This window comes from Petaurus breviceps, unplaced genomic scaffold (assembly GCF_028583685.1).
Source record: "Petaurus breviceps papuanus isolate PSGF00001 unplaced genomic scaffold, PetGlider_PUasm1.0 177, whole genome shotgun sequence".
NCBI lineage: Eukaryota > Metazoa > Chordata > Mammalia > Diprotodontia > Petauridae > Petaurus > Petaurus breviceps.
Window position 1 is genome coordinate 3,109,747 of NW_027185776.1, and position 20,796 is coordinate 3,130,542.

At 42.9% G+C, this 20,796-nt stretch overlaps 1 protein-coding gene across 4 annotated transcripts in view; it reads right to left on the reverse strand.

The window, feature by feature from the left end:
• CCDC88C (coiled-coil domain containing 88C) overlaps window positions 1–16,777 on the reverse strand; it is a 238,958-nt gene extending 222,181 nt beyond the window's left edge. For 2 of the 4 annotated variants that reach the window (XR_011167950.1, XM_069086001.1), the window contains exons 1-3: window positions 16,593–16,768; window positions 15,506–15,606; window positions 4,377–4,485 (exon numbers count right to left, since the gene is read on the reverse strand). Coding sequence is in view for 3 of the 4 variants with exons in the window: in XM_069086001.1 (XP_068942102.1) it covers window positions 4,377–4,485; window positions 15,506–15,606; window positions 16,593–16,652 (270 nt within the window). In the remaining variant the exon portion in view is untranslated. Of the gene's footprint in view, window positions 1–4,376; window positions 4,486–15,505; window positions 15,607–16,592 lie in introns of all 4 variants that reach the window. The other 2 variants (XM_069085999.1, XM_069086000.1) reach the window with 2 other exon arrangements.
• Between the last annotated feature and the right edge of the window lie 4,019 nt (window positions 16,778–20,796).

The following is a 20,796-nucleotide window of genomic DNA, read 5'->3' on the forward strand; positions in this document are numbered from 1 at the left end:
GAGCACTAGCCCTGGAGTAAGGAGGCCCTGAGTTCAAATCCGACCTCAGACACATAACACAAAAACTAGCCATGTGACCTTGGGCAAGTCACTTAACCCCAATTGTCCTCCAAAAAGCAAAAAAAAAAAAAATACATAGATAAATGTTGTTTATTTATATATACTGTTATTTTTTATGACCTTTGGGACCAAAGCAGAGCAAGTCTGGGGCCTCCTCCATGTAACATTCCTTCAGATATTTATGCACAATTATCACATCCCTCCGAGTCTCCTCTTCTCCAAGACAAACACACCCACTCCTTCAAACAACCCTCATATGGGCCATCTTCTAATTCTATTTCTATTACAATATTTGTCCTCCTCTGAATGAGTGTCCGTATGACAGTGACCTTCCTAAAATGTGGTCTTCCTAACCCAAACACAACTCTACAGATGGAGGCCTGACAGGAGTGCAGGCTCCAGTCACCTTCTCGTGCCAGAGGCAGCTGATGGCACAATGGACAGAGTGCTGAGCCTAGAGTCAAGAGGACCCCAGTTCTGATCCAGTGTCAGATACCTGCTAGCTTACATGACCCTGGGCAAATTTCTTCACCCTCTATTCATCTCAGCTCCCTTCCCCTGTCAAATGGGGATAAAAATAATCCCTATCTCACAAGGCTGCTGAGGATTAACTGAGATCACTCTAAAGTGTTTATCACAGTACCTGGCACATAAAATACAGGCTTGTGCGGTTGTTTTCAGTCCTGTCTGATTCTTTGGAACCCCACCGGGGATCTTCTTGGCAAAGATACTGAAGTGGTTTGCCGTTTCCTTCTGGAGCTCATTTTACATTTGAGGAAACTGAGGCAAAGAGGGGGAAGTGACTAGCCCAGAGGGTCACACAGCTAGTGTCTAAGGCCAGATTTGAACTCCATTCAGTCATCAACACATGCTAATATTAAAAGGATTCCAGGGCAGGGCTCTGTTGCCAAAAGTGACCTCCTGCTCTGGAATTAGTCTGAATTCTTTTAGACTTCAGTCTTCAGCATCCTGACCTGAGCATTAAAAGCCCATCAAAACTCAGTATCTTCCTTGGCAAGTTTTCACAGAGGTCAAAGGAGAGAGCTTCCTTGGAAAACAAACAATTCCTGCTCTTCCAAGGACTGCCCTCTGCCTTTCCAGTTTTTCATGGCCCCATTGTTCTTGGGGCAGAGAGGAGAGGAGGAAGTGGTCAGCCAAGGGATCAGGAAGGTCATTCTAAAAAAAACAGTGGCATTGATCCTCTAACCCTGACATGTGCTTCTAACAAGCAGAGACAAGAGAAAGTGTTCCATTCATCCATCAGGGTGTGTTGGAGAAAGGGAAATAAAGATAATGCCAAACCCAGTCTCTGGGCACTGGGTTGTGTCAGCTGAGCATCTCTCATTTGTCTAACTAAAATCTGCATAAGTTCACTATGAAGTAACAATACATTCCTCTTATTTCTGTTGTATTTCTAAATTGTCACTACATGAATGGATCCTTGAAAAGAGAGAAGCAGATCAGCTTTTTTTCCCCTGAAAAGTTAATTATTGTATGTTCTGGCATTGTTCCTTTATGACAATAACCCGTCAAAAAATGTACATATTCAATACAGAGACTTGTGTAAGGTGTATGCAGAACTCATTTAAGTTCAGGGACCACCAGGTATACGTAAGACCTGAGAATCATAGTGTCTTGGAGCTGGAAAGAACTTTGACCTTAGGGATCAACTAATGAGTCCAACCCTTTCTTTTTAGAGATGAGAAAACTGAGGATGAGGGAGTTTCAAAAGGGAAACTAGCTGGCACAGTGGACTGAGCACTGACCCTGGAGTGAGGAGGATCTGAGTTCAAATCCAAACTCAGACACTTACTAGCTCTCTGACCCTGGACATGTCATTTAATCCCATTTGCCACAAAAAAAAAAGCAAAAAACAACAAAAGAGGGAGTTTCAGACACCCACAGAACTTGATATAAGAGTGAGGTCATCTAACCCAACCTACTATCCAGTGCAGAATTACCTTTATAACATTGGTAAATTAGTTTATTTAGTTTCTACTTGAATACTTCCAGTGATGGAGAGCTCACTACTTTGATAAGCCAGCACTTTGCTAATGATAAATAGCAACATGTTCATACTGAACAAGGAGAATAAGGGACAAAATGCACTTAAAGGTGACATGACCTACCCTTAGCAGAAAATCTTGGCACAAAGTATTTTCCTCAAAAAAGTTCTGTGAGGTAGATAAAGTAGTTATGTTATTATTCCCATTTTATAGACGGGGAAGGTAAAGTCCAAGGTCACAGAGCTAGTCAACGGTAAAGCCAGGGCTCAGACCAGGAATGCTGACTCCTTGTTCAGCACTCTCCACCTTGCTTTACCAAAAGAACTCAGCCATGGGGGGGAAAAGCTCTCCTAAGGCATAGGACCTACACAAAGTTTTGCCCACTGGATCTATAGGAAGTTTTAAAACAATCTATCAATCCAATGACATTTCCATCATCATCTATACAAAGCCAACAGGACCATCATGACAAGAATAGATCAGGATAAGGATCAAGAAGACTTCTGTAAATGGGTTTAATATCACAGTGCCTACTGCTAGTGCCCTTTGGACATGTCACTGGAAACCTCTCTCCAGGCTGAAATAAATCAACACTATCTGTATACAGTTTTTCTGACCAGCTATTTAACACCCCTAACATCCAAATTACATTTCTCTATCTGATAATACAAAAATAATAGAAGCTTTGGTACAGAACTGTATAGTCAAAGCGGGCAAAGGTGGAGGGCAAAAGCATTCGTTAAGCCCCTATTTTGTGTCAGGCACTAACATGCTAAGTGCTTTACAAATGTTATTATTTGTAAATAATATTTCAGGGCACATAGGAACTGAAAGACCTGGATTCCAATTCTGATTATGTGACCCTGGGCAAGGTATGGACCTCTCACCCATAGGATGGGAAGGTTGGTTAGATGGCGAAGGAGGATCCCTTCCTTCCCTCTCTAGATCCTACAATCCTGAAATGCCTTACAAAACCGAGACACACTATGCCAAGAAATCCTTGCTAAAAAAAAAAAAAAAAAGAAGAAGCGAGATGAATTTCAGCACCACGGCTATCCCAGCCAACGCAGCTTACACTATAGTGATCACCCTAGCTCGGGCTCATTCATGACTGAGAGCAGTTCTAACACTACTGCAGGACGCTTCTTTGCCTTTTCAATTAGACAAACAGCTCTTCTAAAGAGCAGAAAGCTCCCCTTAACTACGTTTTAGTTTTGCAGATGAGTGTAATGGAAGTTATCAGACTAGTTCTGATCTGAAAGGGGCCTTCCAGAGAGAAACAAAGTAGGGAAGGAGACCCTGGGGGGAAGGGGAGAATGGGGAGAGGAAGCATCCCTACAGCAGCATTCCTCCAGTATACAGTGATCCACCTCCTTCTCCAAAACCTTTTTAACCCATCAGTGAATGAGGTGGGCTCCAAGAACCATCACACACAGAAAAACTCATAAAAGTATTCCACAGCACCCTTGCTTTAGTCCCTATTGGTTGGTAAAAGGTTATATCAAAAACAACAAAATCATTCCTCAAAAGTCACAGACATTTTTTCTACTTTTGTCCCCAACATTCAGCAGAGGTAGAAAAATATAACTGTCCCTTGACTTCAGGGAGCTTGCCTTTGAACCAGGGAGATGCTATATAAATAAATACACACCAACAATTATGCCAAGGTTGTAATCAGTGGAATCATAGTCATAGGCCGTGAGTGAGAAGAGAGATTCAGAGAATTTCTGAAATGTGTACAAAGAACTGATACCCCCAGAACTGTATAGGGCTCAAGATTGAGGCTCCAGGCTGAGATAAGAAGCTAAAAGCTGGGGGTACACAAGGACACAGTCTTGTGGTAAACTTGGGGAAACTGAGGCACAATCTTTTAATTCTCACTTTAGAACCCAGAATATGATGGTCTATCATCAACCATGACAGTTAATTGTGAAAAAAAAAAAACACAGAAAAGCCACATAAGAGAAAACCAGCTTACTGATACTATCCAGGCTTTAGCTAAAAAGCATCAATATTGAAGAGAAATCAGCATTGAAAAAATGTAAGGTCTTACATTTACTGTCTCTGTATTCCCCTAGTGCCTACCACATAATAAAAGTTTAATCAACAGTTGCTGATTAATTGATCATTCTTAAAAGATTTTTAATCAGTACCTGATGACAGAAAGATGGGTTCACAGAACTTTAAAAAAGCACATAAATGAACATCATCAGTTCCTCTCTGTTTCCTGTGCCCCATTCCTTTGACAACTCTAAGCTATATCACAAAGCAGAGGAGACAGAACCCCGAAGGGGAGAGAACAAGCAGTACCTGGTAGTAAGTTTTAATGCTCCTAACCAGGATGGTGAGGTTTTGTATCCGAAGGTTGACATCATTGTTGACATGCTTGTTGATCCGCTGATTTGTTGGCCTGGGGTCTCTAGGGAAAAGAGAAAAAAATAAAACATTTCTTGTAAAGCACCAAATGTCAAACACCTTTCAAAATGGGACATCGATATGGTATAGTTGCTGGACCTGGAGTCAGGCAGACATGAGTTCAAATCTGACCAATATACTTAATGGCTGTGTTACCCTGGGCAAGTCACTTAACATCTGCTTAGTTCAGTTTCTTCATCTTTAAAATGAGGATAACAGGGATGGCTAGGTGGCGCAGTGAATAGAACACCAGCCCTGGAGTCAGGAGGACCTGAGTTCAAATCAGGCCTCAGACACTTAACACTTACTAGCCACGTGACCTTGGGCAAGTCACTTAACCCCAACTGCCCTGCCCTCCCCCTCCAAAATAAAATAAAATGAGGATAATAACAAGCACCCACTCCCAAACCCCAGGTTGTGAGGGTCAAATGAGATCATTGTAAAGTACTTAGCACAGTTCCTGGCACATAGTAAACACTATATATATATAAATGTTAACTGTTATTATTACTTTAATGTAAACATTTACCAAGGACCCACTCGGCCACATGGGAGGAGAGACTGAAAAAGATTTACAGCTTAGGTAAGACACAATTCCTACCCTCCAAGAGCATATAATCTAGAGGCAGCTAGGTGGCCCAGCAGATACAGCACTGGGCCTAGTCTCAGGAAGACCCAAGTTCAAATCCAGCCGCAGACACTTACAAACTGTGTAATCTGGAGTAAATCGCTTAAGCTCTGCCTGTCCTCAGTTTTCTCATCTGTAAAATGATGATGATAACAGCACCGACCTTGCAGGGCTGTTGTGAGGAAATTCTCTACGTTTATTATCAAATATATGAAAATGCCTCTTTCAATTTGTCCCCCAACTACCTCCTTTAAATTTCCAGCAGTTACTATTCCCTTAAGTGTAAAATTATTTTGCATTTATGAAGTAGTAATCATCTTTTTGAAGGTATTGCTTTACTCCATAAATTAAAAATAAATTTTTAAATGAATGTTAAAAATTGTCCTTACACTCAATTAGGGAAAAAATGAAATATTTAAAGAATATTAAGTGACCTATCCATGGTCATACAGCCAGCATGAATTAGACCCAGATCATCATGAGTGAGACCAGCTTGGCTTTCCAAAACCTTAAGGAAATCACGTAATCTCTCTAGGTCTCAGTTTCCACATCTGTAAAATGAGGGTGTGAGGGTGTTGCAACAGATGACTTCTAAGGTTCCTCCTGGCTCCAAACCCTAGGATACAAGCTATGTCATGAATAAAGGGGATTAAATGCCTAACAATCTTAAACGAATGAAATCTCAATGAGAATACAAAGGATACTAAAAAAAAATTTTTTTAAGTCCCTATGCTCAATAAACTCAGATTAATGAGAGACAGAGACAAGATTTAAATAACTACGCACAAACAAGATATTTGCAGACTAAATTGGAGATAATCTTAGAAGACATTAAGATTAGAGAATATTAGAAAAGTCTTCTTACAGAAAGGGGGGATTTTAGCAGAGACTTGATGGACATCCTTCCAATGAGATGGGAAGGGATTGGTGATTCTGAGGAGTTATAGTCTTTGCCCCTAAAATCTTAAAGACCATTTGCAACAATACACAGAATATAAACTATCCCACGACAAAATGACACAGGGAAAGACAGCAATAATTCCTGTGGGTCTTGTCATTTCTTTTCCAACCTCAGACAAGTGTCAGTCCTCATGGAGATGAAACCAAAGGGAAAGACTGACTTCACTGGACTTATCTGCACACAAGGCTTTCATCACATTTCTTTATAAGCATGTCATATACACAAAAAAAAAAAATTGTCCTGTTTACAGAGCCCAGACTCGGCAGAACTGAATGAGATTCTACTTTTTGCCAAATTTGCCAGAGGCTGCTTTTCCAAACAATAGCAATTCATGTGCATACAGTACAAAGGGGTTTCCTAATTTCCACTGAAAAAGAAGAAAATGTACAAACTTTCTCATTCTCAATTTATAGGGGAGCTATAAGAAAGGTCCAGGATCTTAAGACTTTAGGTAGGAAGGACCCCCCAACTCAACCTATTCTTTTTTACAAAGGAAGAAGCTAAGGTAATATTATTTGAACAAGGGCACAGAAGTGATAGCCCTGAGATTCGAATTCAGCTCTTCTAATTCTAAATCATGCATCTTTTTTCCAATGCCTACAATGAGTTACTCAAAGTCCTGCTCCAGGCAACTCTCAGAGATTAGGCCTCAAATCATGGGGTCCTAATTTAAGTAGGCAGAGGAAGTACTCTCACTATTGTCATTATTATTTATAATATTTACATATTATATAATTTATATATTATAATAATATAATATTTATAACTACCTATCATTTGAAGAGTGTTTTAAGGTCGGCAAACCAGCTTATATACCATCTCTTTGATCTTCACAATAACCTTCTTGTTTTATTTACCTTATTTCATTTGGTGGTAATTAGACTATAAGCTCCTAACGGGTAAGGGGCAGTTAGATGGCTCAGAGGATTAGAGTTCCAGGCCCAGAGTCAGGAAAACTGCTCTTCCCAAGTACAAATACAGCCTTTTACTAGCTGTGTGACCTTGGGCAAGTCACTTAACCTCTGTTAAATTTGCCTCTGTTCCCTCATCTGGAAAGTGAGCTGAAGAAGGAAATCTTCTCCAAGAAAACCCCAAATGAAGTCACAAAAAGTCGGACACAAATGAAACAAATGAACAGCAACAACAAAGAGGGCAGGGAGGAAGCAGCTAGGTGGCTCAGTGGATAAAGCACTGGGGCTAGAGTCAGGAAGACCTGAGTTTAAATACAGCCTCAGACATTTACTAGCTGAGTGACCCTAGGCAAGTCACTTAACCTCTGTTTGTCTTAATCAACTGGAGAAGAAAATGGCAAACCACTCCAGTATCTTTGCCAAGAAAACTCCACGGACAGTCTTGGCACACTATGACCCATGGGGTCACAAGAGCAGGACACAACTGAACAACAAAGAGGGTTGGGGCTGTCTTGCCTCTTTTTTGTATCTTCAGTGCATGGTACAAGGCCTGCACATAGCAGGCACTTAATAAATATAGACTGACTGGATTGCCACAATGCCCTTGGAAGGCAGGCACTATAATTATCCCCATCTTACAGACAAGGAAAATGAGGCTAAGAATCTACATGCTTCCCTAAGGTCCCATGACTAGGAAGTTTCTGAGGCAGGATTTGAACTCAGGTCCTCTCGACACCAAATCCAATGCTCTGTCCGCTATGCCATGATTGTGAAGAGCTTTCTGGGGAGCAGAAGAAGGCCTATCACCATATTCTCAGTGAAATGATCCCCAGGGGCAGCAAGGTGGCACAGTGGCTAGAGAGCTGGGCCTGGAGTCAGGAAGACCTGGGTTCAAATCTGGTCTCAGACATTTACTAGTTGTGTGACAAGTCATTTCATCTCTGCCTCGGTTTCCTCAACTGTAAGGTGGAGATACCTCCCAAGGTTTCTGTGCAAATTCTTTCGAGATGACACCAAGACACACACACCTTGTACCTCATCGATTGTGAGGTAATATTTATAAAAGCCCTGAGCACAATGCTTTGCACATAGTAGGTGCCATATAAATGTTTATTCTCTCCCTTACCCAGGCTGAAGAAAGACTAGAACATGAAAGGACATCGAATTTCTGGAGTAAAAGACTTAAAGCTCTATGATGAACAGCCCATGAAAGCTCAATAAATGAGAAAAACGCCTACGAAAGTCTAGAAGAGGAATTCTTTTCAATTGCCATTAGAAATAAAATGGCTTTTATGCAGCTCTGTTTAAAAGCCAAGGGGAAAAAAAGGTACTTATTGAACACTTAACTAAACATGCTTCATACTTTGTTAGGTTGGATTTTTAAAAGTCCACTAAATAACAGCCACACATGGGTGTGCATACACACACCCACTGCCTTCTAGAGAATAACCCGGCCACGAATTTTATGCATTCATTGTTTGTCCCTAAAATAGAAATACAGGCATCTTAGGGTAGGGCTAAGGTTACCCAGTTCAGGAGCCATGTGATCTTACTGTTCCTCCATAGAACCTGGACAATATTTACATTTTACATGTTTATTTTGGATCTCCTCAGTACCAAGAAACTGAAGATGGACATAATTCTCTGGAAATGAGCTTACAGGGATGGGACAATTTCAGAATATAAAGTCTATAAGTGCCTAACAACCTCGGAGTACTGTTTTAATGCTTTATGTTACAACTAAAACACCAGGTATTTTTATTTATTCTTTTTAACATGAGCATCTTAAGGAGCCAGAGGGAACAGCTCAGTGCAGTAGTTAAAGGACCCTCCCCAACTCTCACCTAAGGTTATCAGCTGTGTGACCATATCAGGCAACCCTCTCAGTGCCCCAGGCAACTAAGATGATAAATGATCATAAATTAAGTTATTCATCTGTATTGTTGGAGAGAGCATCCACACCAGAAGTTCCCTGTATTGATAAAATCCCAAGCCCCAGCCCCCCAAAAAAGTTGTGGGGGACAGGAGAGAAGGGAGATGGTGTATATGTGGTGTATATGCAGGAGAAGAAATTCCCCAAAGCATCATTTAGGTCTTCGCACATGGAACTTTGAAGGAAAATAAAAAAGAGGGCAGGGGAGGCTTTAGTTGTTTTCATTATTTCCATTTTGCCAACCAGTTTACAGATGTCACTCTAATAGCTTCTGACAAATACAGGAAGAAAATTACAAGCAGAAAGTGAAAGAATCATCATGCATTTCTGCAATTTACATACAGCCAGCAAAGGCACTGCACCCCAAATACATCCCAGGAGCCAGGTTTTCAGTCAGATAACAAGGGTGAGACACCTCCAATCAATCATCCCTGTATTGCCTTCTGGGCCAATTCTGGGAAGCACCTCCCTAACTGAGAACATTACTAGAAAATAAGCCTGACACTTACTGGTTAGGAGCACTACCATATCATTAGGGCTGCACTTTGTTTATGAAGGAGCCAGGGTAAATTAAGATTACTGAGGAAAAAAAATTCTCTCAATTGATTCGTGGCCTCTTTTTGCAAAAGATTTTTGCTGTATTCACACGACAATCCCTGGTATGGGGGGAGGGAAAAACTGATTCCATTTCAGAAGACTGGGCTTTTAGTGCGCACACACATACACACACACACACACACACGCACGCACCCATGCACACACATACGCATGCATGCATGCCTCAAATTTTGGCCAGTGTGGATACTTAATACCCTTATGACCTTGTCCTAACATCTCTTTAGGTTCAGTTTCTCATTTTATAAGGTGATACTAGATGGATTCTGAGGTCCCTTCAAGTGCTAAAACCTACATACTACAAGCCTCTTCAGGTCTCATTTTTTTCTTTCATCCCTTCCAAAACCAGTTATTAGACACCTACAATGTACTAGGAGCACTCCGAGAAATACAAAAGACAGCATCTGTAAAAGCAAGTGGGAGGAAATTAAACTGTTTCCTTCCAGCTCCATTTTCACTTCTCCAACAAACTGATGATGCTTTTCTTCATCTTCAAATTACAGAAAAAAACCAGGTTATCAGAAAAACCCTGAACACTCCCTGGATTCCATAATTAATGACAATGATTGTCATCATCTTTTATAATCTCCAACCTCTTTTCTTTAGAAGAACATAAAAGTCTTCTATTAGTATTTCATTAATCCTAGGTAAAGCCCATCTTCAGGGAAAGATGAAGGGAGAAAAACTGGCACCCTCAGGTCAGACAACTTGTCCAGACTCACAAAGCTGTTAGCACTACAGCCGTAACAAAGTTGTTCTGCTAACACCCTGCATTTTCTGTCTTCCACAAGGAACCAACAGCTACTCATAAGCCATGTCCAAATGTCACCAGGCCAAGAACTCAACATTCCTCTCAATGCATCTGGTTGGAAAAGGAAAAAAGACACCCTTCCCCAGGGCTCCAGAGAAACATGATGATTTTAACTTCTAACAAATCTTGACCACCAACCTGAGGGTCAACTGACAACTTCCTGAGTTTTAAAACTAGTTTCGAGGCCATAAAAAAGTCATAGTAGGACAGGGCTGGAAAAGGACTCTCACGGAAGTCTACAAGGAAGGATCTGAGAGCCAGAAATTCCTGCATTCTAATTCTGGCTAGAGCACAAACCCCTTTACCTCTTCAAAGAGCCAAGCAATCTTTTTTTGTCTCTATTTCTGTGACTTAAAAAAAAAAAAGACCTTTCAAAGGACAAAAACATGAAGTCTAAAAGGATGAAACCGCTTAAAAAAAGAAAATAAATCTCAATACAGTCCTAGCCTGAAGTCTCCTTTATATTTCTGGATCCATTTTCAATATAACAACATGCTTTTAACAGCCAATAATATGTCTGTTCTTGATCATCCCACAGAAACCTCAGAAACACCTGGCATGGGGGAAGAGTTTGAAAAAAGCAAACCACCTCAAACGCTGCAGCAGGTCCCTAGGGGCTAGAGAAAGGGAGCTGGGAGAGGCTTCTCTGCCCAAATCCATATTCCCAAGTGGATTTGAAAAAAATCTTATCTTGTCTCGAAGGTACAACACTGAAGTAAGGAAATACAGATCAAAGATACACACAAATACTTATCTGCATGTACCCAGGATCACTGGCTCAAAAGGTGAGAGATGATTTAAAAATCACCCCCTCATTTTCTAAAAGAGGAAACTGAATCCCAGAAAGGGGTCATAAATTTTCCAACGTCACACACAGCCTAGAGATGTATGAACTTGGTTTTTAAGATATTTTGATAACTGTATTTCAATATAACTATTTTCCTCTGTAATTCTACTTATTTTATTTTATGCATCTAAAAAGTGCTTCTGAGAAGGGGTCTACAGGCTTCACCCGCCTACCAAAGGGGTCTCTGCAACACAAAAAGTTAAGAACCTCTGACCTCAAGGTTTTTCCAAAGTATCAAGTAATACTGATTTTTCCCAAAAAGGGAGTAGATTTTTTTTAAGTCCAAACTTAATAGATAGCTAAAATTCTCATCTCTACTATCCCATGCATATATTCTGATTAATTTTAAGAGAGACCACTTATTAGACCTTCCTCGTTTTCCCAAGCTGTACCCTCCTGTTCTTTAATTCTCTCATTAGAATTGGGTCTTTTAACCACCACCAAGTCGTGCATATGAAAACCAAGAAAAGAATCACATTTTTCTGTTTAAGGTCAGTATTTTATTCTCAGAAACACTGATGTCACTTGTAGGCCAATGCCCAAAACGACTGGTTCCAACCACAACCATCTTTTGTGGAAATTAAACAATAAACACTCGCCTCAGCTGACTGTCAAGACAACCCCAGTAGAGTACAGAGAAGGGGCTGTCACCTAGATGTGTTGTATAGGTAGAAGTGACAAGACTTTGATTCAGTAAACATCTATTAAGTGCCTGCTACATGCCAAGCACTGGGAACTAATGTGGCTTGAGAGTGAAGAATTAAGTTTGATGCCAAAGCTGTACGCCTGAGTGACTGGGAAGAGGGCAGTGCCCTAGACCATAAAAGAGAAATTTGGAAGAGGGGCAGATTTAGGGGTAATGATGAATTTAGCTTTGGACAATCTGGGTGTCCAACAGAATTGGGGGGGGGGATTTTGGGGACTTCAGCATGACAAGTTGCCAGAGGAGGACCTGATTTCCTGAGTAAAGGCTGGATGTGATATGATGTGGCTAGAAAACATTGGGGTAGGTAAATCTATACTCACTCACCCACCAATCAGGACAGCTCAATCCCACTGAGAGTTCTGAAAGTGAGTGAATTAATTTTCCTTAGGAGGTGGGGCATGCTCTCTGCTATTCCATATGGAAAGAAAAAGAGGAGAAAGGGCTGGGAAGATGCCTGGGTAAGCCCCACTTACCTGAAGGATGACTAGATGGAATGTGAAGCATATTCTGGGGCTGGTTTAAAGATATTAGTTTGTATCCTTTCCTGTAATTGTCTCATCCAAACCCCCACCTCTAGTATACTATAATATGCATCATGAAGGTAGGACCCACCTCTCTCTAAAACTTCCTGTCTTCCCTAGCACCTAGCACACTGCTCTGCAGACAGTAGCTTAATACATACTTACTAAACTGGATTTTTTTTAATTTAATCAGAATATAGTCATTTTAGAGCAAGAGCTCTTCAGTTGAAATTGAGCCACAAGTGAAACCTGAGGAATTGACAAGCTAGAACTTTTCTGACTGGCTCTCAGTTCTGACCCACTCAGAAAAGCCCTTCTGATTTTACAAGTAAGCAGTAATAACCTGATAAATGCCAATGGTCAGCAGAGAGAGCAATGTGCAGCAGCAAATCCCCCCCTCTAGAGGTCTGTGTGTAACCGCTGTATATATCCCTGGTTTTCTTAATTTTACACAGCCTCCAGGTCTCTGTAAAAAGAACCTTGGGTTTCACTGATTCTGGACCAATGGAATCCAGTAACTTAACAGGCATGAGACAATTGACAAGTGCAGTTAAAATGATACATTTATCACAGAGCATTCCAGAGAGAATTCATTTTCATCTCTGCACATCAACTAGACCTGCCAAAACAGTTCCCATTTGAAACAAGGGAGTCATCTTTTTCTTTCTTCTAGCTTTTAACCAAACACTGGGGTTTAGTAGTTTTATATAAAGAAGACTTGTATCCAAACTCTAATGCCTAATAATTTGCGAAATGACCCAAACTATTCACTGGAAAGGGAAATGAATGGGAAATGTTAAGCTTCATAACTATAGGTTTAAAATGGCATTTTACAAATGAAATCAGGTTCCACCCCACCCATATTCCCCAAAAAGAGAGAAAGGGTTTTTTTTGCAGGTAAAATTTTCCTTTTCTTTATAAATTAATATTGGCATAAATTAATATTCTTCAATTGACTTGGAGATAAATTAATATTCTCTAATTAGTTTATTTCCACTCTTCGGGATACAGAACCATAATTAGAACAGGATTTTCTCTTATATAGAGGCCATTAGATGACCCAGTGGATAGAGAGCACTGGGTTCCAATCCAGCCTCTAATACTTACTAACTTGAGTAACTCCTGAGCAAATCATTTAACCTCTGTTTGCCTCAGTTTCTTCAAGCACACCTACCTTGAAGGACTGTTATAAGGATCAAATGAGCTAATATTGGTAAAGTGACTGGCACATAGTAGACAATACATAAGTACATACTGTTAGGGGTGGCTAGGTGGTACAGTGGATAGAGCACCGGCCCTGGAGTCAGGAGGACCTGAGTTCAAATCCGGCCTCAAACACTTAACACAAAACCTAGCCACGTGACCTTGGACAAGTCACTTAACCCCAACTGCCCTCCAAAAAGCAAAAAAATAAGTACATACTGCTTTCCCTGTCCCATACCCTTATAACCTATAAAAACATCTAATTCATTCAACATCCACCTTTCTCAAATGGGGAATTTGAGGTCTAGAAAAGTAAAGTGTTAAGTATCCAATTAAGGATACACACAGTTAGCTAAGTGATAGTAGAGCTAAGACCAGAATCCACCTCTGACACTTCCCTAAAGCAAAGTTTTTTCCACTATTCCACATGCCTCCAATCACCTTGGTAAGCCCATCATTTTAAAAAATAAAAGTTCCACTAAGGTTAAAAAAAACTACTAAACTGTGCATACTCATTAGGCGCACAATACCAATACTAGGTCAATACTCCAAAGAGATCATTAGATTTTGAGGTCTTTTGTGCCCCCCATGTTTAGCACAGTGCATGGCAAAGAACAGGTGCCCAAGAAATGCTTATTGACTGACTGATAGGTCAAAGAGAGAGGAAAAGGACCTAAATATGAAAAATCTAAGGGGTTATGGTATATGAATATGATAGAATATTATTGTGCTATAAGAAATGATGAAGGGGATGGTTTCAGAGAAACCTGGGAAGACCAGCACAAACTGATGGAGAATTAAGTGAACAGAACCAGGACAATTTATACAAGAACAATACTGTAAAAAACAACCAACTATGAAAGTCTTAGGAACTCTGATCAATACAGTGACCAACCATAATTCCAGAGCACTCATAATGAAGCATGCTACTCCTCTCCAGAAAGAGAGATAATGGACTCAAAGTGCAGACTGAGACTTTTTTTGGACATGCCAACTTGGGAATCTATTTTGCTTGAATAGACACATTTGTAACAGGGGATGCTGTTTTTCCTTTCTTCTCATCAGGGCAGGGAGAGAAGGGAGAGAGAGGAAATATAAAAAAATTAATTTTAAAAAGAACATTCCAATAGTCCTTATTTCTTCAAACATTAGTGAGTCACAGTGAAATGTAGCTCAAATATGTTTACTGAAGAATCATGGGAGTGAAACACCAATAAACTACAAAAAGACAGGTTTGCCAGTTAATCAGGCAGCCATGCTTCTCATGCAAAACCCAGCAATAGAAACGGATGTGGTGGAGAGTATGTGAGACCAAGTAAAATAACTTTTACAAAAGGTTGTTCCAAACCACATTTTTCAAGACAAATAAGAGTACTACTGCACCAAAGTCCTTCGCCTCTCCTTAAAAGTGGCTTTTTGAGCCAATTTAGGTGGAAAAGTGTTCTCCCAATTGTGCCCAGTATCAACAACAGACAAGACTAGAATAAAAAAAAAAAAAGCACTCCCAATCTAGCATGAAACTTTATCTTCACCCATAGATGCTCTAGCCCTAACACTTCCTGTAACCAGACACACACATAAAAGTTTCATGCACAAGAAAAGAAAAGGGGCTTTTGGTGATCCATTGAGCCACAAACCCATCAAGTCAAGTACCCCGTTTGAAGTCAATTGCACAACACTTTAATAAAGGCCATTCAAATTCAACTTTCAAAAGAAGCTACAAACAACATTCTAGGGTCCTTAAAATAACCCAAAGTACCCAAAAGACATGTATTGTTAGATGCAGAGTCTACCTTGAAACAGGCCTGAGATGCCATCCTATGAAAACCCTAGGTCAACAGCCTCCAGAGTCGCTTTTCCCTCCCCTTCCTTTCCAGAAATTACTTACATTTGCAACATGATTTTATTTAAAAAGATGCCATCCACTAAATCCATGTACATGGTCAGGTTGTCTTCATTTTCACTTCCAAAAGGTCCAAAAGTTTTCACCTTCGGGAAAAGAAGGCAGGGTTAACAAAGTTGAACATCTCGCCCTGGCTTGAGATCCACGCCCAAGTTCAAATTGTACAACCCTAAAAGATTAGAAATACACAACTGCCAGTGTACACGTGCGCGCACACACCCAGGCCGCCTTGTACAAGAAAGGTGATGGAAGAACAATTCTCTCTAGTTGCCTGGTAGCTTTCTCTCCAACCTCCCTAAAAATGCTTCCAGTCGGAACTATAGAAACAACCAGAGAAGGCACTGGGGAGGGATGGAAGGAGGAATATCCAAAAACCCATTCCCCATCGGCATAGATCCCTTCAGGAGAAGCCAAATACACCGGGAATTCCGGGATAGCCAGTCTTTCGGACACAGCCTCTCCCATACAACTCCTGGGGCGAAGAGAGGGAACAGGTGAAATAGGTGGTCCCCTCCAAAGGAGAAAGGCTTATTCCTTTAGGAGATCACTGATCCCGAGAATGGTTGGAATGGTTGGAAAAGCTTAACTTCTGTTCCCAGGGGGGGAATTGGGACGTGACCTCTGCCCCCTCCCCAACTTTCCCCCCAATTAAAACAACCCACAGGAGTCAGCAACAACCACCTGCTGCTTCCCTTCTCCAGATCCGGGCGCACGGTTCTCGGGGCAGGGGAGGCCGACAGGTTGCAACTCAGAACCCGAGTCAGGCCGAGGGGGTGAGGAGAGCGCCGGGGACCCCACAAGGGACAGCCCTGGACAGGGAGAGGGTGGGGGCACACTTTCCAAACAAAGAGGGCTGCATGCAAGCCTCTTCAGGGGAGGGGGTGTGAGAGGAAGCCAGGGGCCAACGTTCCGGGCACGGGTCCCACCCTCCGCCGCTCCCTTTTTATCCCGTGCCAGCCCGACGGGGCAGTGGGCGCTCCACTGGAAGCGCAAGAGCCCAGGCAGCTTGCCATTCGCGGTGCCCCCACCCCGCACGCCCTCCAGCAGCCCTCGCGCTCAGGACGGCACTCACCCAGGTCACCAGCGGGCTCTGCAGAAAGAGCTCTAAGAGCTCCGAAATGGTCACGTCCATGCTGCCGCCGCGGCCGGCCAGCGGCTCCCCGGCTGCGCGTCCCCCCGGGCGCCCGGGCACAAAAGCCAAGCGGCGGCTACGCGGCGCTGCGCGGGGCTGCGGCTCGCGCCCGGGAGACAAAGGCGGGGCGCGAGCCCATGTTCCGCGTCCCCCGCTCCCGAGGAAGGGGGGTGGGTGGAGGAAAGAGCCCAGGGGAGGTAGAGGGGAGGTGGAGGGAAGAGCTCAGGGAGGGTGGGAGGGACCCGGGACTCACTCGGGGAAGGAACAATGAGAATGCGGCCCCGCCCCCTTGGGTCTCCGGGGCAGCCCCCTCGCACCGCCTCCGCTGTGCTGCGCCGCGGCTGCCCCCGGGCGGAAAGCGCTCGCTTCGCGCGGGACCGAGGCTGAGCGTGGGGCAATGGAGGGAGGGCCTTGCACTTTGGGCCAGGGCTGAGGCTGGGGGCAGGATGGGGTGGTTTCTGCACTTTGGACCAGGACTGAGAGTGGGAGAAGGAAGGAGGGGAGCGGGTCTCTGCACGCGGGACCCAAGCGGGAGGAGGTGATCACTGCCCGGGGAGGCCGCCCCGTTGTCTGCCCTGGGGAGATAAGGGAGAGTCAAAGCGGGGGGAGCATGGCTGCACTTAAGGTTTAGGGGACACGCTGGGGAAGGAATGGAGTTTACTTGCCTTGGACGTTACCTTCACGTGGGTGAAAAGGGGTTCATCGCTTATAAGAACACAACGGCATGTAAGAAGGAGTGGGGGTGGGTGGTTGTCACCATACCTCTTCTGTTGTGGGAAGGGGCTTGTTGCAATTGGAAACACGACTGGCAGGGAGAAGGGAAGGTTATACTGCGGAGAGGAGGCCTTTGGCCCTTGGGACCGTAACTCCACGTGGGAGGAAAGAGATTTCATTGCAAATAATAATGCTCCTTCAGGGAAGAGAGGCTATCACCCCGCTCTAGGAACTACACCCCCACGAGGGGGAAAAAGTTCACTGTGAGTAGGAACACCGCTGCACGTAAGGGGGGGGGGGGTGTGGAGAAAGATAAGGGACCCGGTTAGGCTGCCCTAACAGCCACGTAGGAGGAATGTGTTCTTTGAAAGTAAGATCACGGATGCAGTAAGGGGGGGTAGGACACACTACAGAGTGGCTTGCAGTACTTGAGTCATATCCATGTGCTTCATTGCACGTGGGAATCCAGCTGCGCGTAAGGGGAGCGCGAGTGGGCGGGCGCTACAAAAGAGGGGATGGATGACTCGCCTCCCTCGGGACCATGGTTCTACGAGGGTTCCCTGCACCTGAGTCCACTGTTGAAGCTGTGCAGAGGGGAAGACGAGCACATGGGCGGGGCTGGACCGCATTGCTACCCATGTCCCGGCACCCCCCACGGAAGTTGGGAGGAGTCAAACGAAACAAGTTCTTCTGCACCCAGAAACCGTTGCCGTGGAGGCTGGGGCACAGGGTGGGGCGTGACTGGGCTGGAGGAGTGCCTTCTACCGCCCTGCGGGCAGGAAACCCACGGCGGCTAGATTGGCAGCCCCGGAAGACACCTCCACTAGAAGTTGAAACCCGTTTTCCTCTCCTCACACCCTATCATCTCTTTCTTGGGGAAGAAGGTGGGAATTTAGAGTGCGCTCCATCACTTCCTCCTCCCCTTCCATCTCCCAAGGCCGAAAGGGAAATTTGATCGGAGGGGACATCCTTCTTTGAAATGGAGACCGCAAAAAGAGTCTCACCTGGGATAGGCGGCTGCGCTTCACCTCCTGTCCCCGACTGAGGCTTTTACATGCTCTAACGAGATGGGAAACTCCCACAGTTGTGACTCAGGCTTCATTACAGCTTTGAGGCGCCCCCCCCCAAACAACTGTGTTGCATATAAATATATACGTATGGAAATAAAATATATGTGCTTCACATATATATTCTATATATACACAGATGCTTCATTATGCCCATTTCACATTTAGGGGACCTAGTTTCAAACCTCCCCTCTGACAACCTCAAGTCAACCTCTCAAAGCTCCTGGGCCTTAAGTCTTTTAAGTTGCATATCTGATTTGGAGGAAGGAGATGTGCTCCTTGGAAACACAGACCGTCTTTTACCTTTTCTTTGTATCTCCAGCCTTAGCTCAGTGCCTGGCACGTGGTATTTAATAAATGGTTATTGAAAGCTTAGTACCAAAAACAAAAACCTTCCACAAAATACAGATTGGCCCAACTGGGGCCCAGAGGTGAAATTAGTCACAGAGGGTTACACAGCTTCCAAGTGCCAGCATTGGAGAGGGCATCCTTAACACTCCCAATACAAGAAATTAAACAGGACTATCCCATTCTGACAGACTGCTCACCTCTGAGGACGGAAATCCAGCCCCCCCCCCCCTTCCTTCAAGGAAGGTTCTGCTCAAATGTGCTCCCTACAGGCAGCTCTTACATTTATTTTATTGTATCTATGGTTTATTTGCTTTTATGTGCTATTTCTCCCCAATGAGATAGAAACTCCTTGAGGGCAGAAACTAAGAGGGAGAAGATTATCTTCATATCCTCAGTTCCTAAATGTACCTGCCTGTATAGTAGACTCTTAATGAATACTTGTTGAATTGAATTGAGCCCTGGTCCAGTGACTAAATTAAAATCTTTTTCTACTACAGGCAACCCAGTGGCACAACGCTGGGCCTAGCAACAGGAAGCCGTGAGTTCAAATGTGGCCTAAGATACTAACTGATGACTCTGGGCAAAATCAGTTAAAAAAATAAGTTTGCCCCATTTTCCTTAACTAAAAAAGAAAGAATTATAGCCACACCTACCTTGAAAGATTGTTGTGAAGATCAAATGAGAGACTATTTGTAAAGTTCTTAACACTGTTCCTGGTACATGTTAGGGTAATAACTTGCTCCCTCCCTTCTCTACCAAACACTTGCTCCAGCCTGGCCTGGAAACAACCTTGGGATAAAGCAGATCTGTGCTTATGGGTTCACTGGGTACATGTCACTAAGTCTGTACCTTTCAGAATCCTTTTATTTGATCAAGATATCTCAGGCAGCCACCACCCTCCCCAAAAGGTGTTCTCTCTTCAAGTTTCCATAAATTATGTCATCAATATATCCTGCTTGTCCCCATCATTCTCCACTAATATAGTGTATACAACTTGATGGTTTTCATGTCCTATCCCTCCCATTCCCCAGAATGTAAGCTCCTTAAGAGATGAGACTGGGACTTTTTTTTTTTAGAGTATACTATTATTTTATCTTATTTTTTCATCTGTTATTCTGAAATCCAGTCTCAATTTTGAAATAGACTTTGACCTTTAAAAATACACACAAAAGGCATGGCTAGGTGGCGCGGTGAAGAGAGCACTGGCCCTGGAGTCAGGAGGACCAGAGTTCAAATCCGGCCTCAGACGCTTAACACAAAAACTCGCCATGTGACCTTGGGCAAGTCACTTAACCCCAAGTGCCCTCCAAAAAGCAAAAAAACAAAAACAAATTAAAAAAATAAGAATACACACAAAGGTAGGTATTTGTAGAACCTATATCTGATTGCATCCTGCCATGGTGGGGGGAGGAGGAGGAGAGGGAGGGGGAGAAAAGTTGAATCTCAGCGATTGTGGAACTGAATGTTGTAATCTAAAAGTAAACAAATCAATTAAAATTTAGAAAAAATAAAAATACACACAAAGCCTGTATAGGTTTGTCTTAATCTTTCTGATTTGCAGTTTTAATCCTTAGGAAAGGCATAACCAGAAGATACTATTATGTTTCTCAGAAAAAGCATTCTAGAGGGAGAGAACAGACATACATGCAACATACATACATGTCTTCTTTGAATTTTTCCCTTTCAAAGATAGCTAAAGAAAGATGAAGTTTGTGTTTCCATCCAACTTTACATTTACAGTGTATTCTTCAAAATAAACTATTTTTGTCACACAACAATATTACAGTGAAGTGATGTCAGTCCAGTGAAGGACCACAACAAATGAGATCAAAGGTGCTTGATAAATGTTTGTTGATTGAACAGGTCAGAGTAAGCCAAAGCAGTTTTCCATACCTCCAAGGATTACCAGGCCTGTTCTTAGTAATCTTAGTGATCTTAGTAAACTCACATTTATTTTGATGTAGTAGAAAGTATTTTGGATAAAGAGGCAGAGATAATATTGCTAAAGCAAC